The 27,799-nt window shown below is 41.2% G+C and overlaps 4 protein-coding genes across 9 annotated transcripts; 2 read left to right on the plus strand and 2 right to left on the minus strand.

Moving 5' to 3' along the window:
- Positions 1–402: 402 nt before the first annotated feature.
- Positions 403–8,010, minus strand: abhd8a (abhydrolase domain containing 8a). The gene is made up of 5 exons (XM_088312093.1): positions 7,722–8,010; positions 5,159–5,976; positions 4,438–4,608; positions 4,015–4,231; positions 403–3,278 (listed from the first exon to the last, which is right to left on the minus strand). Exons 2-5 carry the CDS (start codon positions 5,965–5,967, stop codon positions 3,078–3,080), a joined length of 1,398 nt encoding a protein of 465 aa, XP_088168219.1. The 5' UTR covers positions 5,968–5,976; positions 7,722–8,010; the 3' UTR covers positions 403–3,077.
- Positions 8,011–9,020: 1,010 nt separating this feature from the next.
- Positions 9,021–10,612, plus strand: mrpl34 (mitochondrial ribosomal protein L34). Its single transcript, XM_088311566.1, has 2 exons — positions 9,021–9,195; positions 10,100–10,612. Exons 1-2 carry the CDS (start codon positions 9,140–9,142, stop codon positions 10,404–10,406), a joined length of 363 nt encoding a protein of 120 aa, XP_088167692.1. The 5' UTR covers positions 9,021–9,139; the 3' UTR covers positions 10,407–10,612.
- Positions 10,613–11,487: 875 nt separating this feature from the next.
- On the plus strand, positions 11,488–12,991 carry LOC148326195 (uncharacterized). 2 transcript variants are annotated; one of them, XM_088311769.1, is made up of 5 exons: positions 11,488–11,765; positions 11,909–11,974; positions 12,482–12,533; positions 12,636–12,688; positions 12,795–12,991. In XM_088311769.1, exons 1-5 carry the CDS (start codon positions 11,685–11,687, stop codon positions 12,906–12,908), a joined length of 366 nt encoding a protein of 121 aa, XP_088167895.1. In that variant the 5' UTR covers positions 11,488–11,684; the 3' UTR covers positions 12,909–12,991. The 2 variants fall into 2 exon arrangements, with proteins under 2 accessions (XP_088167895.1, XP_088167894.1); XM_088311768.1 differs by having other exon boundaries at positions 11,509–11,810.
- ano8a (anoctamin 8a) lies at positions 11,679–27,619 on the minus strand. Of its 5 annotated transcripts, none has more exons than XM_088311765.1 (19): positions 27,457–27,619; positions 25,425–25,564; positions 24,324–24,434; positions 22,713–22,845; positions 22,456–22,594; positions 22,257–22,353; positions 21,704–21,820; positions 21,474–21,601; positions 21,103–21,264; positions 20,114–20,266; positions 19,858–19,984; positions 19,733–19,788; positions 19,569–19,643; positions 18,514–19,008; positions 17,386–17,556; positions 17,045–17,236; positions 16,810–16,941; positions 16,331–16,441; positions 11,680–15,046 (listed from the first exon to the last, which is right to left on the minus strand). In XM_088311765.1, the coding sequence occupies exons 2-19, from the start codon at positions 25,561–25,563 to the stop codon at positions 14,420–14,422; spliced, it is 3,165 nt and encodes a 1,054-aa protein (XP_088167891.1). In that variant the 5' UTR covers position 25,564; positions 27,457–27,619; the 3' UTR covers positions 11,680–14,419. The 5 variants fall into 5 exon arrangements, with proteins under 5 accessions (XP_088167892.1, XP_088167891.1, XP_088167890.1 ...); XM_088311764.1 differs by having other exon boundaries at positions 25,425–25,567; positions 27,457–27,595; XM_088311763.1 differs by lacking the exon at positions 27,457–27,619 and having other exon boundaries at positions 25,425–25,704.
- Positions 27,620–27,799: the final 180 nt, after the last annotated feature.

Consider the following 27,799-nt stretch of genomic DNA (forward strand, 5'->3'; position numbering starts at 1 on the left):
TAGACGGTCGTTGAACTTCACTGAGGGAAAAAAACCATTATTTTTACAAACCCAGAAAATTCTTCAGAAAACGGTGATAAATATCCAATGCACGTTTTTCAATGAAATGTGGGAAGGGGTGAGAGAAGAAACCTTGCACTTACCTGCCACCATTTAAACTGCCTCACCAATCTGGGATTTTGAACTGTTCATAATAGTTTATTTTCTCAGTGATTTTTTTTTTTCCTCTCACAAAAACATACCCATTAATGGTGGACATTTATTATATGAATTATCTTGTTCTTGTTTTTTTTTATATATCACCAAACCTGGTATTTGAACAGGGGGTGTGTAGACTTTATATCGCCAGTATTTTTCTGTCATTCTTCAAATCCCAAAAGCAAAGTCACAGAAACACTCGACAACTGTGAACATCAGTTTTATTACATGCCAGAAAAGGCACAATCATAAAGTGTGACTCCGACGTTGTGGACTGGCTATATGTTGTTATATGCATCCACATTCAAGCAGTGCATATCTTAATGATTTCCATGAATAAATGCAATAATCACATTAACACATTTTTTTGTTAATCACAAGAAGATATAGCACACTGAATCACTGACAATAAGTATGCACACTCGTAGCAGAGGAGGAAGTACATGTGCACCCTGTAGTCCATACAGTTTTACTGACTTTTAACATCAAAATTGACAGGTAGCACAGAACATTACATCGGTAGCATTGTTGGTTTTGGGAAAAAGTCCGCAGGGACTAAATCATATGAATAGGCATCGATTTTAGTTCCTCTCAAGCCCACTTAGTTGCATAAAACTATTCTTGCAGCATCCACTTTCCGTCCAAATGCATATACTGTACTGTATAACAGAGCAGCATTTTGCGAGTCCCTCTTTTAGCGAGATTTGTTTGGGTTGACTCCTATTTGATTTGAAGCACTGTACAACCAGTTTCAAAACCACCATTCCACCTTCCGTGACAACCCGCCGTCAGCAGAGATCGTAAAAGGACTGTGCTTTAAATCGTACTTAATTGTCCCACTATGAGACAAGTCAACACCCATGAATGAATGTCTTTGAGTGAGCAAAAGGCTGAGATCATTCTTTCCTCTTGCCGCCAAGTGGGCCGACTGGAGAGGTTGCGTGAGTTCGCGAAAAGACACAAGAGCTCCAAGCGGTTGTTGCGATTACAAATTATTGGGTTAGACGGCGGCAGCTTTGAGGATTTCAGAATGAATTCCAAAGTACAGTGGTGCCTCGAGTGATGAGTTTCATTGGTTGGCTCATATCTCGAGTCAAGTGTCTTTTTTAATGGGGATATTTTACTTCATAAAAACAGACAGTAATAACAGTGTTATTACACCTGTGACTCTGTAAATGCCAGTTGCATTATTTATTTTTATTTTTTTTGCAGAGAATAAAGAATATGTGCCTGTGAGTATTGTTATATTGCCTGTCAAAATGTGTTTATGCACCGGATGGGGTTTTAATATCTATTATGCAATATATGTGGTTGTTAAATAGAAAGTGTGATTCTTTTTGTTTTAGGTTTAGTTTAACACACTGGGAAAAGAATGGTGTGTTGAATTTACTCAATTTTATTTCATCAAGTGGTTGCACGAAATGGAATAATCTGAATCCAGATATATTTTTAAAGAGACTATATATATATATATATATATATATATATATATAAAATGAAAAAAATGCATCTAAATACAGATTATTCTGTTGTGTGCAGCCAGTTGAAAAAAATTAATTGGATAAATTCGATAAACCCTTTTTTTTTTCAGTGCAGTTAACTTCAATATGGAGGGATAATATATAAAATGGCACGTGTGTTGAGTTCACTGCCGCCAAAAATCGTCCGAACGACGGATTGTAACTTGAAAATCTCCTAAATCGGGTCACTTGTATCTCAAGGCATCACTGTATACTTAAAAATGATCTGGAGTCAGATTTCTTTCGTGCACCCACTTAACAAAATAAAATTGAGTACATTTTATTTCATGGTAGTTAAAGATAGGGTTTAAGAAAAATGCATGGGATAAAACTATAATCCAAGTCTCGGCTCTGCATAAATACTTTGCTTTGGATCTGACTATATTATATAAAATACTGAAGAAATCAATTAGTTTATATTTTTCTTATATACAGCATGTTTTGTAGATCCCTACTAAATATTCATGCAACTATGTGGTCAATAACATTTACACACATAGCCTTTTGGATGTCGTTGTCAGGCAGAATCCTCGCAAAACCATCATTTTTTTCCCCCCCTGCAAATTTCTTTGAATTATTAAATATATTGTTATTAAGAGAACATGCTATTTTTCTTGTAAAAATAACAGACCCACGAGGGGCCTGATCAATAGAATCGATGTGTGCAACAATATGAAAATGACCAAATTTAGACGTAGTTTCCGTCCGACAACGACGACATGTGGACAATTCGACCAATTTAAACAGCAACGGCGCTTTGAGGCTTGGTCAAAAATAGTATACAATGTGCACTATATGATTTTGAATATATGTCTGGGGATTTCTGGAGTATAAGTAAATGTTGCATAATTGATATCGCATCCCAGAAGTGTTCATCCAGGATTTCCACACGGACATGTAAGCGTGAGCCAATTTTAAACGTAGAATCTTTGCATTTGCAGCATGTTACACCATATAAAAGACGCAGGCAAGGAAATCCGCACATTTCACGACTTTGGCGCGTTGTTTCCGAGAAACGCGACACACTCGTCGTGACTTGTAACAGTGCTTTAGACCACCGGTTGTGTGCACAAAAAAAAAAAAAAAAAAAAGTCCTAAAAATAAATAAAAACGCACGCCGACTTTGTATTTGCATCAGTTCCTCTCATCTTCAATTCCATCTATTGTTCCCCGCTTTGGCAGTGTGCCAATATTCCAGCTTTATCTTAGAGCACCAGCGGCCGCCCTCATCTCCCGAGACGTGGCCTTGTATGTAACAGCTCTCAGCCGGGAAGCAGCCTGAAGAACATTTTGATAAATACGACAAAAAAAGTCGTCTGCTTAATTCCTTGACAAGAACCCCCCCCGAAACCTTGTTGGTTATTTGTCCGTGGACTTGTTGATTCTCGGCGTGTGGAGAGTGTCACTGAATGCGCTGCACAACTTCTCGGTGTCTTTTTTGGACACGTCGGGCTCCCATAGAAAGAACTCGTGAAGGAGCGTGTTGACGGTGTCGGGACACTCCATCATCACCATGTGACTTCCTTCCTCGATGACTTTTAAGAAGGCAAATAGGAGGATCTGAAAAGGGAAACACGAATGCAAAGAATTAAGTCAGGGATGGGCCACTTGAATGACGGAAGAAGCTCCTGCTAACCAGATGACAAAAACGCTCTTTTAAATATGGACACAATATGTACACATACAAATTATGTGCTCTTTACATATTCAATGTTTTTAACCCCGCAAAAAAAAAAAAAAACAAGCGCCATTCAAGGATGGCATGAAACTACTGAACAAGAAACCACTAAGTGCAGGAATTAATTTGGGATATTTTTTTCCTAAAAATCAACACTCAAGATGCTGATATTATTCACGTTCCGGTACTATTTTTGTCCCGAATTGCGCAATAAAGACATGTCTGCCATCTAGTGGTGATTGGTGAAATTACACCTTAAGACTACAGTCAACCCCTGCATATTAAAAAAAATAATAAACAAATTCTTGTTTTTCTAATTTATTTATTTATTTATTTATTTATTTATTTATTTATTTATTTATTTATTTATTTATCTATTTATTTATTTATTTAATTATTAATCAAGGACAAATTATACACTATGCGCATCATTTTGATGTTTTGGGTGGTTGGTAGAAATTTTTGAATTAATCCTCTTGCTGAAACTAACCCGTAACTCAAAAACATGACTAAATATATTCATCATTAGCTGTTAGTTGTAATCAGAGATGCCTGAATGTGTCTCCCCCCTAAGCGTATTTTTGCAAACATTTTGCTAGCTATGCGGACGCAATTTACCTCCGCCATACGTTGGTCCTCATCCATGGGCACAAACTTGTCACACATGCCATGAACCAGAAGGATGGGCACTGTGAGCTCAGCATGGTAAACCTCATCGCCCTCAGGCCAGTACTGGCCGCTCATCATGGCCCGCAGTACGAATGGCGACACATTGAAGGCGTTGCCTTGCTTCAACAGCTGCTTCTCTTTGGCACCCTGATGGGCAAATCCAGCTCTTGATTTTGAAAAGAGAAAAAAAAAAAAAAGAGAATCAGATTTAGACTTGATCCAATTATGAATGCAACATTTGCACCTCCCCTGGGATGTGCTATTTGATGTAAACTGCAGATGCTATAATTTAGGAGCGCAAGCTTATGAAAATACAAATGTCTCACGTCCGCACTTTGTAGTCTTTTCTAATGATGGTGCCGACAAACTTACTTGAGGAAACTCCAAGCCAAGCAAGGGGACAGACAGTGGAGGACGCATGAAGGCAGTTGGAAGATGGAACAAAGGCTGGGTTCCAAGGCTGTGGGACCACCTCCGTTGATCATAACCACCTTGTGGACCAGGTCAGGATATTCGTGCGCCAGGAACGTGCAGAACGACACCCTGTAGGACGTAACATCACGTTGTTACCGACTAAAGTGACGTGGTTTGAAATGAAGCCAAGCGAACATTTTCAGGGGTTGGACACTTTGTTGCAAGGCTTCATTTTATGGATCTATTAAAATCATTTTTCAAGCTATTACAGTTTCTCTTTCACACTGAAAGTGTTATTATGCTAAAACAAATGAAAGGAGCACATACAAAAGCATGGAATTGCAACATTTTTGACTGGAAAATACGTTTGTCCATATTTAGAAGTATAAATTTGTAGTGGGGTGCGCCCCCCCCTGGCGGCGCGTGTGACCCTAGGGAACATGCTTTTTTTCACGCCATAAAGTGTAGTTGCACATCCACTCCAGTAGGTGGCATAACAAGAGCTGAGCACTTGACCCATTTTTGCCGGTCAGTACCCAGCCCTCCAGCCGCGGTTTGCACAGCCTTCCGGCCTCGACCCTCCGGCACACAATATGGCACAGATTTTCCTGTACTGCGGACTTCACTTTACATCACTGTAATTTATTCAGAGTTAGTTAGAAATGATCGAAACTCTCACCCATAAGAGTGGCCGATGAGAATGTTGCGTTTGCGAGCATATCTCTTGAAGATGGCACGCAGGTCCTCCGCCAGGGCATAAAAAGTGTACGCTGCCGCAATCTGCGGGGCCGCGCTGGCTCCGTGCCCCGCCAAGTCTGGCGCAATGACCTCATAGCCCAGCCGCGAGAAGAAGTCCAGTTGGCTGTTCCATATGTCCAAAGAGCCTCCGACACCGTGCACAAAGAAGAGCGCCACGTCCGAGTGCGTCCCCTTGCAGCTGGAGATCACCCGCTTCGAGTCGATCAGCACGGTGCGCTTGGGCTTTCGGCGGCGGCGGCGGGGAGGCGGGGCAGGCTTTTGCTCACCGGGAGGTGGAGGAACAGGAGGGGGAATGGGGTTGGGATCGGGAGAAGAGGCCAATTCTTTGTAGTCAGCCAGCTCCACTTCGACGGTACTGCACGGCTCCAGATCGCCGTCCTGACACTGAAGGATCTCAGAGTGCAAAACATCACCGAGATTCTCAATCACCAGCTGGCCGTTGCGATACACCGTGATCTTCCTCTTGCAGTGGACACCGCTGCCGGTGTTGTTGGTGTCATTTTTAGCCTCGTCGTGATCGGCGTCCTTCTGCTCCCGGGCTGCGACGTACTCGTCGCTTGCGACAGGCTGACGCTCAGGGACGATGTGACGAACTCGCAGGACTCGTCCGGGCTTCACTTCCACGAACTCGAAACCGTCCGAGGGCTCCGTCGACTCCAATGGTAAAACTAGACGGGTGGCCTTCCCAGTGAGGCAGCAAAGTATGCCTTCTGTGATCGTGGTCAACATGGTGACTTCCTGCATAAAAAAAAATTAAAAAAAAATATTCATGATTTCTGTGAAAAATATACGCGGCGAATCGTCTTTTATTGGAGATTCACACCCCTAATGTGTAAAATACAAGCGCATTGACCCATATCATTTTAGCCACCAACAATGCCACTGGTAATGCATGTATAATAACACAACACGATAAAAAGAGAGACAAATATCTTCCTGGAACTTGATATGTGCTTTACACACGCCAACCAGGACGTTGCGTTCATGTATTAGATAAACACACACTCCGTCTCTAGGAAACAGTGAGAGGAATCACATCTTTTGTTTCCAGGTGACCAATTGAGTAAAGGACAATTGTAATACCTCCTCTTATTGAATGTGCCATCTGCACAAGCCAAAATGTTATTTCATACTAATGTGGACATCACATTTCAGATATAAGATAGCATCAGTGACAGGCGTACAAACGTACAAAATTTCAATAAAAGACATCATATTCGCCAGATATTTTGATTGAAATTTCTATTGTGTCATTTTGCAGCAAACGTTTTTTTTTCACACCAACTAGTGTTACTGCAGTCATTCCCCAAAAAGAGCAAGCCAGGAAGAAAGAGCGTGTAAAAAGACAGAGAACGTCCAACATTTGGGATCATTTCAAGTACTAAAAAAAAAAAAGGGAAGATAGGGAGCTAAGTCTCTACTGCAAAGCAGAAATCGCTTAAACAAACCAAACTGCACGTTTACTGTAAAGTAAATTGTAATTGTAAACCACTTCCAATGACCTTTTCTGTAACAAAAGCAGAATAAAATATCATACAACAAACTAAACAGTTAAAAATTGTCACAACTCAACGTGCCAACAGCCAGCAAACTTGACGTCTCAATTGCTGACTTCCATGTCACCCAACAGGCCAGGCGCATTTGACAAGCCGCATGCATTCAAAATCACAGATACTACAGTGCTAAAAAGGCGGATGGTGGATGGCCACCCCAAGCGGACAAAAATAATACCTACATGTGCATGTTTTATATTGGCATTATGCATAGAAATCGGGTGGTTCCAATGCATAACATCATATCACCTGAAAAAAAAAATACCTTAAAGGCAGCAAAATGTCGTTTCAATGCAATTACCCTGCTGACCTACTCTCAATAAATCCCACTCATCATCCCTCCAAACAAAACAGACTGAACGATATCCTGTCTACACCGCAGAATATTTAGTTTGATTCGTCTGCCAGCTGGTACACCGTGTGCTGCTCTATTTTATTATTTATTTGTAATTATCGCCACAGTGTGGATGGATACACATGTTGCCGCATGGCGTCGTCGCCCACCAAAATGTGCGCACTTTCACTTATGCGTAACGTTAACCCACTTCTTTCTGGTGCCAATAATCTCGCAACAATCGTGTGAAATGTGCTTGCAGCTTGACGATGATGACTCAACAACAACAACAACAACAACAACAACACACACTCCAAGCTGCATATAATCAACGCAGGCAATCACGCTGATTTCACGACTGCACTTTGCATGATATTACTGCAATATAAAGATTAAAAGCGCAAAATTCCACATCATAGTGAGCAGCTCGTATTACCTTTTTAATTATTGATTGGTGGCTATATTGTTTTTGCGCAACTACAGAGCAGACGCATGTATTGTTATTATTGCAGATGACTTTTACTGCACATAATTAGACAGCATTGGATGGCTATATTATACTGCACGTTAGAATATTATAATTCATATGTTCTTACCTGCCGCTCAGATTGATGGTGTTTAGAAGTCAACCAGATGACCGTCGAGGGCCGACAAAACCATGCATTTGATGCTGCAGTCAACAGTCAAACCGCCATCAGCATTCGAAGAAGACTATTAAAGGATCTGGAAGGATGATAGAGCGTGCATGCATAAAAACGTCCAGTTTGAATTGGGATAAAATGCCCATCACGATATTTAAAAAAAAAAAAAAAAGAAATATTTTTCCTCCTTCCCTCAGTCAGCATCAGTCACTGCGCACCAAGGCAGAAGCACCACCCAGTCTTGTTGCCCATCTCAGCGCAGGGCCGGCTTCACTCCTGACAGGCAGCAAAATAAGCCAATAGGGGCGAGCTTTGCGCTCAGTTGTGGCCAATGGGAGCGCGTTGTGGTCTTGTTGCTAAGGCTTGGCAAAAGCAATGCAGCCTTCCTTGCGCTTGGCTGCAGGTCACGGAAAAGGACTCGGAGGAGTAAGCAAAGCCGCCATGAGGCTTGTGGGTTGCTCATTTTACAAATTAACACTTGGTTGATAAGAAAATATGATCCAGTGTCTCATCTTGTTTTTCTCAAATATCTACCCCAGTTCAACTACCTTTACATTGGAAACAGTTGACTTCATTTGTCTTATGTCTCAACTACGGATGTAAATAATTCGTTGCTGTTCTTAAGTCGTTTTTTCTTCCATAAATCCGTACTTTACTCATCGATAGTAAAAGTTCCAATTTCTGAAATTATGTGTTTTACAGACTATATAGTAAAAGTAGAAGTAGCTATTAATTTAAAAATTTCAGAGTTGACTAAAGTACACATAATTCTGGTAAAAAAATGAGTACTGAGTCAACTCCTTTCCTTAAAAAAGAAAAAAGTAATACATACTTTAAGCGTACATACACATACAAACGAATTTCTGCTGTCAGTTATCCAATATCCATTTTGATAACCTGGCACAAAAGAGACAAAAACTTATTTGCACAAAAACAGTCTTCATCACTCATTAACTTACACAGTGATTGAACTGAGAAGACAAAAAAAAAAAAAAATTCTGACAAATTCAGAACTGAACTAAAAACAGGTCCTGCGTGAGCAAAACGCCATGAAAATTGATAAAGTTGCAAATAATAACAACTGAGAAAATGCACCTGAGTGGGGACGAATAAAAATAATACTCTTGAGTAATGTGACATGATGTAGGTTTACTTCGTTTCTTTTCAACACAGCATTTTTTAAAATATACACATTTACCATATCTGAGTGCCGATAAGGCGTTGATGTCGATGCATGTCAACCCCAGAGCTGCAGGTGGCGCCATTGCACCACTAACTTGATTACTCACTTCCGCATGCGCAATTCGGACGTAGAAGAAGAGCCGTGACATTCAACATCCACATGCCTCTGAAATTCTGCTAATTAGTCAAAAATGAATACCATACTCGCATCTTTTTCTCGTTTGAGCAGATTAACTCACTTAAACAGGTAATAAAGCACTCATTTTATTTGCTGTAAATGTTACGTTTCAGCGTCTTAATTTGACGAGTTAGCGTAGCGCGAGTCGAGCGATCCGGCTAGTAGACGCTTTGTTATCAATGTTGTCTATTGTGGTTGGAGTAGAATGATTTCGTGAAGTAAGGTCACCAATATTGAATTAAACGTTAAGATTTACATAAATGCACAAGGAGGCACATTTTTTTCTGGAGGCGGGGGTTATTTAACGAAATTTGCAAAATATTTTGTTCAAGTTGCATATATTTTTCAGTCTTAAACAATATCAATAATATACCGTATTCAATAAATTGTCCCTCTTGTCTTTACCGTGGCCATTTGAAACCAAACAAAACTACTTTTTTAAACAAATCTTGCAATGAATAGATGGAATCATAAAATGGGTTTTACTGAACACTTGCACAACATATTTGTATCTTTTGGCTCTCCAGTGGTTAACATTTTTTCACTGCATTCGTAATCAGATGCAAGTACATTTTTCAAAATGATTCCTTTGTGCCAATAACTTTTTTTTTCTCAAGCTTATGAGGTATTCATAATAGTAATCATAATAATAATGTAAGTAATATAGAAATGTATCTAGTAATATTTATCAATTTAGGTGTTAGATTCTGCAACAAGTGGAATTTTCTATGAAATCTCATAGCTATTAAGTACATCCAGCCGTCCATTATCTGAACCGCTTTTCCTCACGAGGGTCACTGGGTGTGCTGGAGCCTATCCCAGCTGTCTTCAGGCAGTAGGCGGGGTACACCCTGAACCGGTTTAAACCCCAAAAAGCAAATGTCTCAAAAACTTGGTGTGCTCGGTGCAATATGACAAAATTGTGTTGATGCTGTAAAATGTTGATAGTAGTGTCTTCTTTTACCTTCCTTAGTGTCCCAGCAGTACATGGGAAGTCTCACCTGCGATTGTTTAGCAACTGGCTGGTACCCAGAGCTGCTGCGGATCAACAGATGCCCGTAAGCGGACGGCTTCTTTCCCAAGCTGAGGGCACGGGAGTCTTCCGGCAGCTTCCGTGGCAATACCAGCAGATACGGACAAGGAAAAGAGGAAACGAGTATCAGCCCAAAAACCTGAAACGCAAGAGGACCCACGGCTGGATCAAGAGGCTCAGCACACGAGGAGGAATCGAGGTGCTCCTGCGACGAATGTTGAAGGGACGCAAATCGCTCTCGCACTGAACGCCGAGTTGGAAAGCAAGACTTTGGATATTTTCTGGTTCGGAAACCCTGCTGGTGTTAGCAAGCCCTCAAGAACTTGCGTATTGTGTGGAAAAGTGATACTCGGTGTGGGTTGGGCATTCATCAGTGACGGGTGGGAGGATTGAAACTGGTCTTCAGAAAACAAGTCATAGTCAAGTTTCTTTCACCATGTATGAATGAATGATTTATTAAATTACATTCAATTACCTTGTGGCAGTTCAGTAATTTTTTTCAAACTCCACACTGGAAGCCTGGAGTCGAGATTCAAACCGAGAACCTCACTGCGATGCAGACGTGATAACGCTGCTAGTCAACTAAGCTGTCCTATATAAAGACAAATGTGACAAAAATGATGAGGCTTACCTATGTTGCTGATTTAAACAACTTCTACAACACAATATTTTCAATGTAATATTGAGACTTCACCAAAATTTGGTATTAGATTATTTTCTTGTTTGCGTGCTAATTTTGCTATGAAGAAATTAGGCAACACAAAGCTGGTTCCACTGGCACCACTTTAATAATAGTTAAAGACTCTTTTTATTGACTGATTGTTTTCATTAGTCTGGTCAACAGTAACTAAAGTCAGAGAAGGCTTTATCTAAATTTTTATTTGTCCCTTGACATTTTTGATGCTGACTCCAAGTATGTCTATTTTTTGGTTGTACATCAGGTTTTTGAGATTTTGCATTTTATTTGGTTTGTTTTTAACTTTGACATAAAAAGCTTGAGCAATAGGGATTTTGCTTTGCCTTGTAATTTGGGGAAAAAAATCCACCTGCTGCTGGACCTAACCCTTAAGTATGACTAAACGTCCATCCATATTACATATTATTTTTATGAAAACCTGATGTGCTAGAGAGATAAAATTCTGAATTTAATAGAAAATAACAATAAAAAAGGTTGCATATAAACGAAAAGTTAAAAAGTTCTCAACATTTATTTTCAAGCTTTTGTCAAGCTGTGAGTTGGCTTGTTGTCAATAAAGTTTAAAAAAAAAAAAAGTCGGACCAATCCAAAATGAACGTTTTCTCCTCGGCCAATTTGCTTATATCGACGTGTGTTTTTGTCCATTAAATGTCACTGAAAGAACATAAAGAATTCTTTATGTACTTATTTGTTTAGCAAGCGAGTTCTGGGATTAAAGAAGTGTGTTGTGTGGCGACTTTTGCCTTTTGAGATAAGCGAAGCCCCCCCCAACCCCCCCCCCCTTTTTGACAAATAAAATGATTGAAGTCTTTCATCTAATTCAGGATAATGACGTTTTTTGACGACTCCTACGACAACTATTGCGACTTTCAAAGACAGGAGTGCGTCAAATCTAACCAAGTCCTCTCGGTTAGTGTTTCCTTTCCATTTTTTTTGACCAGCTGCAATACACCGGTAAGCGTTTATTGTTGATGAGCAAATGATACTTAATGTTACATTTTCCACTTACGTATCAACTCGCATGATCTAAAAGTCACGTTTTGCCTTTCCAGATGGATTTCTTGAAAGAGCTACCTGTTTTTAACAAAAACAACTTCAGCAGGTTTCAGGCAGACTCAGTAAGTAGCTTGAAGATCAATGTTTCTCAACTTTTATTGAGCCTTATTAGGAAGAAAAAAAAAATCTAACATTTTCTACACAATATGTTTGAGCACCTACGTGTCTAAACTCTGGATTATTATCATTTGTGGAATATGACTATAAATTGAAAAACCCGTTTTTACCCATCTCATGGGACTGCCATTTTTTTTTGTACTGCCACCTGCTGTCGACTGAAATTGACAACACAGTGCCTTCGAGCTCGTCTTTCAAGTAAACTGAATTCAGAGATTTGTTTCTCAACACATTGTACCTGTTTGGATATAATTGATGGAAATATGTGCAAAGACTGAAAAACTATGTAGTGCTCAATTGTGTTTGCTTGCATCTCAGATGTAAACAAAAAATATATATAATAATTTGTTGTCCCATTTTTACTTCTTTGTGACATTTTTAATTCATGACCGACAAAGATTTTGTCCGTGGGTATTGATTGTATAATTACTTAAGTGTCCCGTGTTTTGTAGAATATTGAGCTTGCCGTCTACATTCCAACCCAGGATTATCCATCAAAGCAGAGTAAGTGCTTTCGTCCAGGAACAAACTACATTTGCAGTATCTCATGATGTCAAGTTGCGCTACAAAACCATACCTACTCCCAATTTTATCATTTGTCTTCAGTCATTATTCAAGAGAGTATATACAGCCTCTCGCATTTTTGTGAAAATTGCAAGGTAAGATATTTTCGGGCCATCGGATCAGATAGAATTAGTTTATGGATGCAGTATCCTTCAGTTGAATCTTCGTTTTTAACGTGGCTTATAATGATTTTCTTTCTAGATGTTAACATTGCAGCGCACTTTGAACAGCGGGAACCCAATTAACTGCAGGGGCAGGCGGATTGCGAGAACTAGGGGCTTCCTCGGAACATTACCGGGACAGAGAGAGGAATAAGGATTTTTCAGTCTCATTCCGCAGAAAATTACTTTTCATTTTATATTGTGCATCTATTTACACCATGTCAGAATAAATCGTTATCATGAGAGGCTTCTGCGTTTTGCTTTACGTTATCCCTCTTGTTGAGCGCAATCATTTTCTCTAACCAATACAGGCATGTTTTTTGTTTTTTTTTAATCTGTGATGTTTATTAAGTGTAAACGCATACATCTTTGACTTGATTCAAGTGCGATTCATTTGCATCAGGAATACATTCACAAAATTCATGTAGCAAAATAATTCATTAAAAAAAAAAAATCAAATCCAATTTGAGAAAAATATAAGACTTTTCATGGTCACAGTGACTAGAATGTGAGCTATTGCAGAAGAATATGTTGGCTTTTTTTTTTTTTTTTTTTAAAGTGCTAAAGAACACATCATGAACAGGTGACTCGTGCACAGTATGCATTCAAATTCAGGCTTGCAAAGGAGGACCAAACCTGGAATGGGACTGAGCCATGCAACAGTTAAATCTCAAGAGAAAAAGAGTCATTCCGACAATGATTTACAAATATTTACATGGAAGCTGTAAGAAGTGGTACATAGTTGGATCATTTGTGCAAAGTAAGGTGCAATTAACGGTGGACCTCACATGTGTTCAGCCAGTATGAAAAGCCGTTTGAGCATTATTCCATATCATTAATCTCCATCTTAAGGTCCATGTACTCGTGTGTTCGTTGTCCTCAAGACAATTCAACGCTGTCGTAGGAGGATGTGCTACATGTGTTATATCTGGCAGGAAAATAATTAATAAAAAGAACATCATACCTACAGCCAAACGTGGTGATGGCAGGGTTATGGTCCGGGCCTGCTTTGCGACTTCATGACCTGGACGACATGTCGTGATTGAAGGAAGAAAATATTCTATTGTCTAGCAGAAAATCCTGCAGGCAAATGTCTGGAAGTCAGGTTGTGCCCTCGAGCTCAAGCACTCTTGGAGTACGACACAGGGCAAACCAACCGAAAATACAGGTCAGTTGACCTCTGAATGTAAAAAGAACAACACAAAATGAAGCTTTTTGAGTTGCTAAGTCAAATTTTGGACTTGAATCCAATTGAGATGATGTAATATGACCTTAGATGGGCATCTTATGCCCAAATATCCTTCAAAATTACTACGGTAAAACAATTCAGTGAATATTAGACCAAATTCCCCCAAAACTGCCAGCAAAGCTCTTCTTTTTCTATCAAGCAAGACAACCTGACTTAATGAAGCACCTCTCCTCACTTTAATATAATTTTAGGCCCAAGGTTGCCACAAGATGGCACCAAAGCAATATAGGTTCACTCCCAAAAAATCGGACTAGGCAAATTTGCAAACGCCAACTGTGAGTATGCAGGGGATCATTGTACTTGGACTTAACGGCTTTCCATACTTGACATGTGTCACTACTGTGCAGTTGTCTGTCTTATGATTTAACAATCACTGACGTTGCAAATAATGCATTTTTTTTTTTAAACTGGAATGTTTATGAATTCTTTGAGCCTGAGCTGTCTAAGTCAGCCTCCCCTTTATCAGACTCACTAGACGGCAATTCCTCATGAGTTGAGTTGAGGTCAGCCCTGTTGGCATGACAACTGTCCACCTGGCTGGGAAGCTGCGCCCCATTCGCACACACCACGGTTCCCTCCGATTTGCTGAAACTGAAAAGCTTACCCGGACTGAATGTCCTGTTGGGAGACTGATTTCGCTCCTGGCCACCAGCGGTGGCCGAAGTGCTCCCCGTCGATCCGGGTGATCCCGCAGCTATCGCTGGCTCTTTTTTCACCTCTGTCGACTTTAAAAACTTGAGGAATCCTGGCAGCTTCGCCTCTCCCCCAGTGGGCGACTGAGCCGGGGAGCGCGAGCTGCCGGAGGAGAACTTACCCTGAAGGGGGATGATCTGCTTGAGCTTCATCACGTTGTTGTTACCGAGCAGAGAACTGGGTCTTTTGGGCTTGCCGCCCGCCGTTTTCTCGTGGTGGTGCTGGTGATGGGCGTCCGACTTGTGGCACTCGCTCTCCTGACGCGCTTCTGCCTGACGCTGAAGTTCCTCCTCCTCGCGGCGACGTCTGAGCTGCTGCTGGAAATGTTGCTGCGCCTGTAGTTCATGCCTCTGAATGGGAGGAGGTGAGATGTGAAGAGGCTCAGTTACATTATGTGGTACATTCGAATATTATTCCATGAAATTGTATTAATTTATTTTGTCCTCTTCAGTTAGTCATGTTTTTCTTGGCTGCAGTGTTTGCAGTGTGTGTTTGTGAATGTTAGATTTTTTTTCATCCAATCAGACTTCAGCCTGTATATGTGTTTCCCTGTCAATCTAAGCTTAAAGATCAGTAGTGTTGGCCCATGTAACTTCAACTATTAGCGAGGTTTCTTTAACCATTCAGATTTCAAATTCTCCTCCCAAAGGCCATGGAGGCAGAGCGTAGTTCGAGGCGTGGCTCAACGTGGGGTAGACCTAAACATTTGACTCCGCCCACGCAGAATCAACGCATTCTTTTTCTTTTCTTTTTTTTATTTTGTATTTTTTTTTTAACAATTTACACGACGGCTATAATGATGAACCCTGTTTTATGACGTCACAACTATTTATTTAAAACATCGAAAAATACAGTCAGTCAGGCGGAGCTAAATGAACTGTTGACGGAAGTGGTAGAAAATGCCATTTTGACTATCTTTCTGGGTGAACAGAAGTTTTTAGAGCCACGAAAGCTAGTTAAGGATTTCATGGAAATGGAGGAGTAGATGTTGGTTCTGATTGTCGAGGTCACTGGGTTCAAAAGTTGTGGTTAAAAAAACGTAGTTCACATTGAAGTGAGTGCAGTACCACATGTCCCCAGCAGAGAGCGCTGTCTCCGCATGGTTGAGGTAAATGTTTGTTTTTTGTCGGTCGATGAGTGACGTCAACAAAGCCGCCAAACAAATAGATCAAAAATAAATAAATACAAATAAAAATAAAGAAAAAGAAGGCGCTTAGAGGTTGCGCATCAGTGTGGGCCGAGTCAAACTTTTAGTTGAGTCATGCCTCGAAAAGCCCCCCCTCAAAAATGAAAAATTAAGTCAGCATGTTTCTGTTCTATGATTGGTTGCCCAGAGCAAAACTTGCCTGTAGCAATCTACACACATTAAAAGGGGAGTCAGTAATCAACCACCCGAAAAGAAAAACTACTTTTTGTCATATTTGTCAGAACTGTCATAACTTGACATCATCTTAAATATGATCTGTGAAAAGAAAATTATCTGTTATTTAATTCATCCGCTCTCAACGTATAGCTCCGAAATACTGTAACATACAAAAACCAAAGGACACTTTACACAATTACGACATCACATTTCACGTCAGAAGCAAGCCTTGCGATGGCCGAAGGTCTTTCAAGTTATATCCCAACTATACCTTGAAAGCTTCCCTTCGTCGGTATTCTAGCTTGGCCATCTCTTCTGCTACCCAACCGGGGATATCAGGGATGGCAACATGGATGACGTACTTTAGGAGGATGGCAAAGTGCTGTAAACCACGAGACCACAGAGGGACACACTCAACACATCAAGGTCCATATGTCAGATTTTCACCTTATTCTGTATACAAAAAAAAACATACTCATACAAAAACTCTTGTGAGCTTTTGTGGCAACAAATAGCAAACCATGCATATAGTTTCATATAATGAAACACACATTCCTTAATTTGAGAGGTTTTCAGGGAAAGGGAAATGCAGAGTAGGAATTTTACTGTGATGACAAAAGTATTGTCCATCCATCCAACTTTTATAATGCTTCTCATATGTTCACGTCGTGGGTATACTGGAGCCTCTCTATTATTATTATAATTATTATTATCATGACGGACTGCACCTCGCACGACTGCATTGCTTACCTCCAGCAAAACGATGGAGACGACGGTCATCTCAGGACTCAACCAGGGGAAAAGACGCTGCAGCTGACCACACTGACCAATCAGGTAACAGTTAACAATAATGGCTATCAAGCCCATGGCCTCCATTGCAGTCTAGGAGTTCAGAGAAAAATAGATTTTTTTTTCCCCCCGCAGGCTATCATAGACCCCAATATGAAGAGTAAGCCCCGGAGGCTTTCTGGCCGAGCGCACTGACCTGCCATTGCCCAATGTTCTCCACCCTTTGGCCAAAAGGCCTCTGCAGGCCCGTACAGAGCTTGAGGGCATCGCTACGGATCTCGATAATATTGTTGATGAGTGCACACATGGCTGCCAGAGGAAACGCAGAGGAGAAGAGCACCACGTAGCCGAATTGAATGAACATCTCCTGGTAGTCCTGAAGCGTATCCTGTAGTACATAACAGCATCATGAAAAGAAAAGTCAAGAAAAGCAGGATTTTGGCCTGTTTTACTACCGCTTCTCCTGGAAACAGGATCCCTTCTTTTTTGTGATTAAAGGCGATACAACTTTTTTTTTGTGAGTGGTGGGCAACCCACCTCATATGTCTGCATACAGCTTTCGATCTCAGCCTGCGCTAGAGTGACGGTTTGGGGTTCTTCCGGTGGATCGATCCAGGACTTCTTGTCCTCTTTGGCCTCGTCAATGTTTTTTCTTCTCTGACGGAAACCGTTTGATTCTCTTGAAGAGGTGGTGTTCTCTTTGGTGTCCTGTCAATGCAAATCATTTGCACACTTCCATTGTTGATCAGTACTGCAGACATGAATACTTTGTCTCGTCTAAATACACATTTTTTTTTTTTATCGTGTCGTTTTGGTCGTAGGTTGAGAGTGACCTCAAATACAAATTGTAGTGTCATTTTAATAACGTGAACCCCTGCTCATTAGAAATTTATCTATTTGTGTTTTTTTTCTCCCTGTGGAACTGAAAAACTCACCTATTTGCAGATTTATGTGCTATTTATAAAACACCCAAAGATGCCAGACAGATAAATGTGCCAAAGCCATAGCGTGGCGTGTAGAAAAGTGGTAATTGGTGTCAAGGAAGTACTGGTGAAGTGATACTTTTTTTGTTAAATGGAAATTCTGGAAGTCATTTATTTTTAAATGTTGGAAGATGATTATGAGATTATACTAACGTGTTTGGGGATCATAATTTGAGGTATATTTGCAGTTTAAACATAATATGGGCAGTTCTAAACAGTTCTGATCCCTATAAATGATCAAAAATAATTATTTGATTTTATTACACTATTATAAACCCGCTAAGGCACAAATGTCAAACTCAAGGCCCGGGGGCCAGATCTGGCCCGCAACAACATTTATGTGGCCCGCAATGGGAAAATCATGTGCGTCAACTTCCTGTTTCTAGCACATTTTCTTCACTTTTAACAACATTGAGATATAAGATAGTGCCATTTATTTTTGACCAATCTGCCCTTTTAAAATAAATTGAACAATTACTGACTTGCTTCTGATTTCGAAACTGGCTTTCTCTCAATTTGTTGTATGTAATAATGTAATTTATATGGGTTCGCAGTCATCACGGCCCACTGAGGGAAGCCATAACTACGACGTAGCCCGTCCACAAAAATGAGTTTGACACTCCTGCCCAATGGGAAATTGGAAGCAAACTGTAAATGAAAAGATGATATCGTGTGAGCACACCTGAGCAGGCAATTCAAGGTCGCTGTCCTCATCACAACTGTCAAAAATACCAGATGGATCCATTCCGTCCTCTACTAGAGTGGGGCTGTCCTCAGGGAAGTTGTCATCCACCGGTGCTTCCGCCGCGACATCCTGGTAATCCACCTTCTCTGTGAAGCTGACTTTCCGTTGCTTCAGGGCGCTGTCGTTCATATCCCACTCTTCTTCTGTCAGCCTGAAACCAGCTTTCAAATCCCCTCTCGTCTTTGACTGACTGTCCACGCCCGTGTTGTCGCTGGCTGGGAGTCCTTTGGGCCCCAGGAAGGAGTAAGCTGTCATTGACGCTTGGGCCTTACCCAGAGCCAGGCGGCCATATTTGAGTATGATGGCTTGTAGAAGCTCCCACAGCACCTTGGGGGTGAAGACCCCCAGCTTGTTTTGTTCATAGAGGTAAGGCTGGAGGACTTCTTTAATGTTCTGGAGGAACTGACGGAAAATCAGTAGCGTTGCAAGCATCTGTGAAGGAATGTGACACTTTGAATGTGTACGGGCAAATAAAGACGGCATGTACTAAATGAAAGCTCATTGTTAGAATGTACACTAATTGTTTGTTTTCTATCAAGTTTTTAATTTTATAGCTTTGTCTTTGATACTGCACTGTTTTTTTTATGCACAGTGGTTATTAAAAGTCTACACACCCAAGTTAAAATGCCAGGTTTTGTCATATATCACATTTATCAAGGTGATTCTTTTCCAAACTCGTGCCAGCTGAGTACTGACTCCCATTTCACACGAGTTTGAATGTGATTGGTTAACTCTGAACACAGCCACATCTCAGTTAGAAGAGGGTGTGCACACTTATGCAACCACATGATATAGGTTGTTTACTTTAACTTCCCCTCTCGAATGAATTGAAATGAGTAAAACTCATTTTTTTTTAATTGTTGCACAGGATATAGGTCACATTAATGGAGGGAAAAACTTTATCTTGGTCTCATTGTTTTCTACCACAAAATGGCATTTGAAAAGTGGTGTGGTTGTTTTTATTCGGCATGACAGTATTCTTGTTGTTTCACCTCCTTTAGTCGCTCCATATCCTTGAGGTAGAATCCAATGTAGAAAAGACTTAGGTAAGAATTGATGAATTCAAACTGCACAACAAAAGAGAGCATCACAAGAAATCAGTCTCTCTTACGTGAACATTATGATACAACGAAAAGAGTATGGCGGGGTGACTTACAAAAACCATCTTGATTATGAGATTATTGTCATAGGCACTCTGAAGTCTATAATTTTCTGGAAAAATAACCAGAGTCATTCAAGCAAACCATGTGTAAATATTGATGCTCCGTTCCTGATCCTTACCCATGTCATTGAGCCAGTAAGCAATCTTCTTATAAACCTCATCACAAATAGTTACAGTGACGGCCAGCAGAATCTTGGGAATAAATCTCGTGATGCCAGGTAGCTCCTGAATCTCCATAACCACTTCCTGGAAAGTCAGTCAGCATGATACATATTTAATAGGTGCTATGCTATTCATTTGCGCATGAATTGTATCGGAAATTTGAATGTGTACTGTTTTCTTGCCCAAATCAACCGTGTATTCTGTAATCCAAACCTGCAGTTCCAGACAGAGGAGCATTATGAGGAAGACAAAACAGAGACAGAGGAGGCAGATGGGGAGGCTGACAAGCCATCTGAACAGAGCCCGCTTCCACGGAGGATAGTAGAACTCTTCACAGCCCGTTATGGGACTGCAGCGTTTTACACCCTGCGGGGAGAACAAGGACAAAAGAAGTCCACTTAATGATAAAACATTTAATGATATCAAAAGGTGGATTTAAAAATGTGGTTTAGCCAACGTTCTGTTTTCTAGTTACTTCTTAATTGAGGAATCGAATACAGCGCTTTTTTAGTTTCAAAGCTTCAATATGCAACGTTTATGGCCAGGTTTTATTTGGTACGGCATTGCAAGAAATTAATATGATGTATCAATAATTAAGGAATTTCTCAATTATTTAGTTTTTGATCATATACATCTTTTTTTTGTCTTTTAAATTTGAATGATCTGTTTGCAGAGATGGGCATTCCGTCCCATCCGTCCGTTCCAAAAAATGCACGGCTGTGTAAAGAAGCAATTGAGAGGCAAAATAAAAAAGAAAAATTGTGGGGATGAAGTGCAATAAATACAGCCATCTCTACAGTGTGACCCCGGTCCAAATTCATCTGTGAATTTGCCTCATGTGACAACAAAACTCTGAGAAAGGTTCCAGTATGCTACGTAATTTGAACATTTAATTCCGTTTTTCTAACGCCTACCACAAGAGCAAGCCACGTCACTCACATTGAGAATCAACGATAGGACTTGTTATTCCTGATACAGTCCAAAAGAATCCATTCAATAATCCGAGTGACTCAGGAATCTACCGACTCTTTTGACGCCACTAACTCATGCGCCCAGACTAATGGCTCCTTTGCGTTTCCTTAAATCATCACTTGAACTAAAAGCATTTATAGATTCATATCACACTGTTGACAGGCACTTTCACAAATGAATAGAAACAAAACATGGCGGTGCAGTGCTGTGGATTTAACAGCGATGCCTACCCTGAACTGTGGTCTTGGCTCCTCCAGCGACTCTGCAGGCGTGTCAAGGGTGCCCCACCTGTAGGCCAGCTCGGCTTCCCGCCTCTTCCAGCGTTCCAAAAACAAGGTTGCCCACACAACGTTGAAGAGTGCAAACACCACACAGCATATATCCTGACTGGTCTAAACAAAAAAAAAAGAACGATATAGAGGGCTATAAAAAAGACGATATTCCATATGTTGACCAATATCGGATATACACGTTTCGTCAGTCTTTGGCGCTTTACAAAAACTCATATCTTGAAGTGGTAAGGGTTGTAAGACGCACGGACGGGGAGAACAAGGTCGGGTCCCTGAGCCAACCACATGCGATCCGAAATGCGTTAAGGTACCTGATCAGCTTCTGCAAGTATCCACAGGAGAAAGCCAATGACGGCGGGGTAAAGCATAGAGTTGGTGTAGAAACCAAGCCAGGCAAAGTACATGCTAATCTTCACGCCAAAGTAATCGCAGATATCATCTGCATCACAGAAGAAAATATCCTTAGAACGGTAAAAATGATCCCTATCAAGCTTGTATCAAACAACAGATATTCATGCTGGTAATTTTCAGATTTACTTACCAAGAGGCTGCCTTTCACAAACGGCCTGGACCCATGATGTCATCAGCTGATTAAGGATCCTCTGCTCGTGGAGAGGAAACATCTGATGGATCACGCCACGGGCCACCAGCTCTGGAACTAGACAACAGACGACGGAAATTTCATACGTGCCGCCGCTAACAAGCACGCTCGGTCTGGAGCAGCTGTCGGCCACAGCTCGCACTCACGCTGACTCGCCCACGTGTTTTTGTACATCTGAGAAGGCGGCCATATTATCACTTTCATCGGCTGAGAATGAAATCACAGTTGCTCAGAGCTCAGACGACAACCAATCATGGCTCAGCTTCAGGAAAAAGGAGAGCCATGATTGGTCGAGCAACTCTGATGTGATTTTCAGTCGACAGAAGTGACAAAACGGCCGACCCCGAGATGGCTAAAAACAGGTGGATTTTGCGGCATAAATAACATTCCGGAAAAAGTATTATTGCAAAGAATTTTGGTGACTTGACTTCCCCTTTAAGCTTGTGATTTATTTTAAGTGTATGTATCTAAAGCATGTGGGACGGGAGCTTACTGATGGGTTGTCCCTCCAGAAAGTGAATGTTGTGAAGCACCTCCCCCTGTTTGGCTCGCAGATTGTCGAGCCAATACTTGATGATGCTCTGACGCTCCTAAAAACAAAAGGAGAACAAGGTTCAGCGTTTTTTTTTCCCGCACATTTTCCTCACCTGACAAATATGGGAAATCAAGCCACCATTTTGTGGACATCCAACCTGCGATGTAAAGAAGCAGAGCTCGCTCTCTATGTTCTCATAGATGTTGTCCTCTTCGCAAGAGAAGCGTCGCATCCCGCCGCCAAACTGCGGCTTGACAGCCTTGTGCATGCTCATCTGTTCCGCTCCCCGCAGTAAACTGAGGAGAAAAAAAAGTGCAGCGGGATTAAACCGGACAGAAAAATAACACTGGACTTCCAACAAACATCAAATTAAAATTAACCACGCACAACAGATGTCTCCTGCGAGAGTCTTACTTCTCAAACGTAGTGGTGATGAAGAAAGCATAAGCCTGCGTATGTTTATGCTGTCGGACTTGAATACTGACTTGTGGGATTCCGACACGGATCTGATTCAGGAGCCACAGCAAAGTGTGGTCATCTACTGAATCTAGGGAGAGAGCAAATCACAAGACAGATAATTTATCTTATGACATTGTCCCGTTAGTGGACGGAAAAAAAAAAAAAAGATGGTTTATACCTTTGAGGGTACACTTTAAAGCAGGGGTGGACAAACTACGGCCCGGGGGCCACATGCGGCCCGTTAAACGTTTTAATCCGGCCCGCCTAACTTGACAAAAAAATGAAATGAATAGACCTTGTTAATGTTTTATTTTCTAAATACTGTAACGTGTCAAAGACATATTTTGATGTGATGCTTTTGTTCATATTTTTTTTCCTCAGATGAGGTGAAGTTACCAAAACGCTGCATCCATCTGCTCCTCTGTCAAATTTTAAAACCCATTGTGGCCCGCCAATCAAAAAGGTTTGCCCACCCCTGCTTTAAAGGTACTGCTTTTGTCGCTAATATATTCCACGATTGACATGACACAAACTGATCGAACAGAGCTTGTCTCATAATTAGAAAAATGATGCGTCCAATTTCTTTCCCAGATCTTTCTGCTGGGAAAACTAACATGACATGTTATACAATCAATGTAATATGCGACTTCATCCGTTGGCCGCATTTTCTGTTTGCATGTTAAATATACACAAGCCGTCTTTACATAGATGACTTTCATATTGTTGGTCCGGGCATGATTCCAAGTCAAATATCTATTCACCATAACGCAGGTAGTTGAGGGTGGAGTCCGTATTGATGGAGTTGATGTATTATCAAGCCGTCCATTTTTAACCGCTTTTCCTGCTCGGGATCACACTTACTACACTCTGGACTGATCACACAGCTGTCACATAGAGGCGATTTGAAATGCTGTTCAAATCTTAGTTCACGTCCATAATTTTGGAATGTGTTAGGAAGCTGAAGTCCCCACGCAGATTTGAACTTTGCTAAGCTAACCAAAATCCGTCTTGACGTTGTTGTTCTCATAAGTGCAGTTACTTTCGAGCACTGGTTGGCAGCTCCAGGTGGCATGAGATTTATAACTCTGCTAGAGAGATTTGCTATAACACTGAAAAGGGTGCGACCAACGTTCAAGAGAGTTTGGGAACAAAATGAATAAAATAAATCACTTTTTTGAGGTATCAGCGCCCGTTTATCCACAAGCATCGAAATCGCAATACTGTATTTCAGTCGCATTGATCGCGTCAAGTTTTGCATCCCAGAAAGGCTGCGCTGTGTACTCTTTGCCTTTGAATCTTGAATGTGATCCGTTATGCAAGGTTGTGAGCTAATGTGTAAAATCATTTCAGGACACGATCGACAAGGTTGAATCAATCGAGCTACATCGCAACATTGTAATAGAAGGGATATCCATTCACTGTCTGGCGGCGGTTTCTCTCCGTCACTTGAATTATTATTGTTACAATCGAAAATAGTTCCGAGTTGTCTGAACAAAATGGCTGTGACGAGCTTTTATAAAATATAAATAAAATAAAAAAAACGCTGGCCTAGGTGCTTGACAGTACCTGGGAATGTCATCAGGATGTCACAGTTTTCCGTGGGAACCATCTTCAGCCAGGACTTCCTCGACAATATGAAGTGTCTGGCCTGCAGGAGCCTCTTTCCAAACAATTTATCTGGAGAGGAGATAGTAAGATATAAAGTTGGTGTTGTCAACACTAAGGCACAAACTAAAACCTCCATTTTAAGCATTTGCATCAAAACATTCTTTCATGCTGTCATCCAGCTAAAACAAAACTCGGCGGCAGGACTTCTTCCCACAATGCATGACTGCGCTGAACACAGTTCGGCCAACCCAGTAAAGTACGAGCGGCTCCATTTTGCCTTTTGTTCTTTTACATTACCCCACTTTGCCTTATTGTTGATGGTGAGCTTTCCATATCAACGCTGACCCTTACTAACAACCAAAATTAATAAAATTAATTTTTGTTGGCCTAATAGCAAAATCATCACAGACATAATTAAGTTACTCTCACAAAATCAATAATAAAACAATGTGCTCGCGATATAGTGTTTTTTCTTTATGTCTGTCTGTTAATTCTTAGTCATCCAATTTAAAATGAATTTAAGTTAATTTAAAAAAAGGTTGAATCAAGACAATTGGAGTGGATATTCACTTTGCAAGTCATCACAGTGAGCGGGGTTGTGTGCAACTAAAATTTCAGGTTAGAGGTCACTGTGGGTGAGTATGACAGATTTGAACATTTTTAAAATAATTATCAGGCAAATATACAGTTTGTCACGGTTATTCCCTGTATATTTTACTCTTGACTTAGTTTTATAGTTGTATCCTTTTTAAACTGAAATATGGAGCTCTGCCCAATTTTCTTGGCCCATAAATTGACAATATTTATTTTTTATTTCATTTTGTGGTTTGTGCACCTTCAGGGAGACTACATGGAAGCTTCAACGTGCACCACGTTGCACCTATATAAGACAACCACCATTTCATTAAAACACATCTCATTCCACTGGGGGCCATTCAGAACCAGCAACCATCGCATTGCTAACCGAACCACCCCACTTGTCAAAGCACGAACCAGCTTCCGATACGAAATCTCCACTTGACATGACGCATTTTAATGGTGTCTATTTTATCCGCTTACCGAGCACGCCGTATGTTGCTGAAGACGGCCCTTGGTGCTGATCGTCGGTCCGACGCTGCATCTCCCCCGCAGGCGTCCTCTCCATCCTCTCCGCTGCACAGTGCTGGTTGTCTGCAACATCGGAGTCCGTCGCATGCATGCTGCTTCACATCACATGAATGCAGGTAGGGAAGGAGACGGCGATTAATGAACGACCATTGCGTGCCAAGTAGGAAGACTTGTGATACGGACGAGGCGGGAGGAGGAGGAGGGGTGGGAACATGATCATGGAAATGACACGTTAAGGAGCCCCCGATCGTGACTGGCTGGTGACGACAGAGGAGGGGGCGGGGGGCGGGGGGCGGGGGGTAGGTGGGGGGGGGGTGTCGCTGTCAATGCACGCCTGGAGGCAAAATGATGCGAAAGCATTGTGGCACAACAGAAGACTTTCAAGAAATTAATTTAAAAAAATAAAAAAATAAATGATTGATTGGATGGCGTTCATACGTGTGGTTACAAAGATCAGTTGTATTATCTGCCATCTGCTTGTCGCTATAAATTGCTGACGTAAATACGAATGATCGTTTTTAAAATCTTTAGGCAGCTGGCTAAAGTAATGCTCTTAGAAACAGTAATCATGAGCAGTCAAGGCCTGCAAGGTCTTCTTCGCTGGCCTAATAAAACCAAAAATCAAGAAAAAAGTAAAAGTATGGCTAATAAAAAGTATTTTATTTAGGGATGTCAAATTAAATCGTTAACTCGAGATAAAAAAAAAACAGTAAGGCCTTCTAGCAGGCCTCACGGTGAAGGTGACGAACGTGCTATAAGAATCAAGAAATCCACACCAGAGAGTCTCACCCAGCGTTGGAAAATCTAAAATATATTCTTGCTTCAATGAGTCATAATGGACACTAGAGGGCGCCACAGAATAAAGCAAAAGGAGAGGAAAGGAACTGCAATCATTTTCAGTTGACATGCAGAACTGTAGTTGCAGTCATCCTCTCTACAGGACACCACTTTGTCCTTATCAAGGCTTATCAAGGTCAACTGGGGCCTATTTAATTATTTATAGACAACCATTAACGCTCACATTCACACTTAAGTACAATTTAAAGCCTTCAACGATTGCACGGAAAGGCCCACGCAGCCACGTCATCTCGCAACCTCGCCAAATGGATTGAATAACTGAGTTGAAATGATCCAGACAATCAAATAGCAACCAGGAAATGATCTTGCGGATTTAATTACTCTTACCACATGACATAATTGCCGCTGAGGCTGCGAACAGACACGATATGATTAACTCTCCGCGTCTCGTGGGTGGATGCAAACCATCACAAGTCACATCCCATGCGGTGGCTTGAGCGTGATTACGAGTCATTAACAAGCTGATGCTCAAGTAATCTTATGCAGATCCCCACCTGTTGTGAAAGCTTCCCAGAATGACACGGATAAATAAGGCAAGGTTTCAAAGGACTACACCAGCAACTTTGATAGATGCTCACCAACAATGCAAAACGCCATAGATTGGATAACAAAAGACTTCGGCGCCACGGTGTTGTAGAACTTTAAGCGGCAGCTATTTGAACACAAATAGTGAAGCAACACATGTAGAGCGATAATATAAAAATTCTCACAGGCATTTATTGATTCTTATTCTTTGCTGTGACCATCTCCCATTTATATTCATACGTAGATGATGTACTTGAATTGAATCAGAAATTGTGTCAAATATTGTTGAAGTGTTTGCATTTTATTTAAATCTACCATTGTATTTCTTTCGGATTGGGGTGGGGCTGTAACGGATTAAAAGCATTTCCATTCATTTCAGTGGGGAAAGAACGGACTGAATTCAACTCTTATCGGGAGGCAGCACTGTATTTCGTTATTATTTAGTATAATTACACCGCACAGCAGCCAAAAAAAACCATCACATTATGCTGACATCACATGCCAACTCCGGGACTGCGGTGTTGTCCTTAAAAACGGGAAGTGATTGATGGATGTTATGTAAAGTATCTAAAAGCCGCAAATGATTGAGTCTTTTCCTCACCAGAATTCTTCCGCTGAAAGCGTCAAAGGTCAAGGTCACTGAGGAAGCCCTCTGCTCAGGGGATATACAGTATTTCCCCTCCCAGCTCAATGGCTTTAGCAGGCTAGGCCATGGGACCAAGAGACAGTGCAAGCAAATAGGAAATGCAATTAGAAGTCACAGCAAAGGAGGACATTAGCCACCACAGACAAAAGAGGTCAAATTGGTACAACCCCAGGTGAGGAAGGACGTTGTAATCAGAAGCAACCATTCCCTTTCCTGCACCAGGAGGTCCTGGAAGGTGCTCGGCGAGGTTGCGACACAATAAGCCGCTCCATGTTCGTCATGCCGCGTGTCACTGCTG

This window comes from Idiotropiscis lumnitzeri, chromosome 12, assembly GCF_059441095.1.
Source record: "Idiotropiscis lumnitzeri isolate Australia: NSW breed Sydney's pygmy pipehorse chromosome 12, RoL_Ilum_1.0, whole genome shotgun sequence".
NCBI lineage: Eukaryota > Metazoa > Chordata > Actinopteri > Syngnathiformes > Syngnathidae > Idiotropiscis > Idiotropiscis lumnitzeri.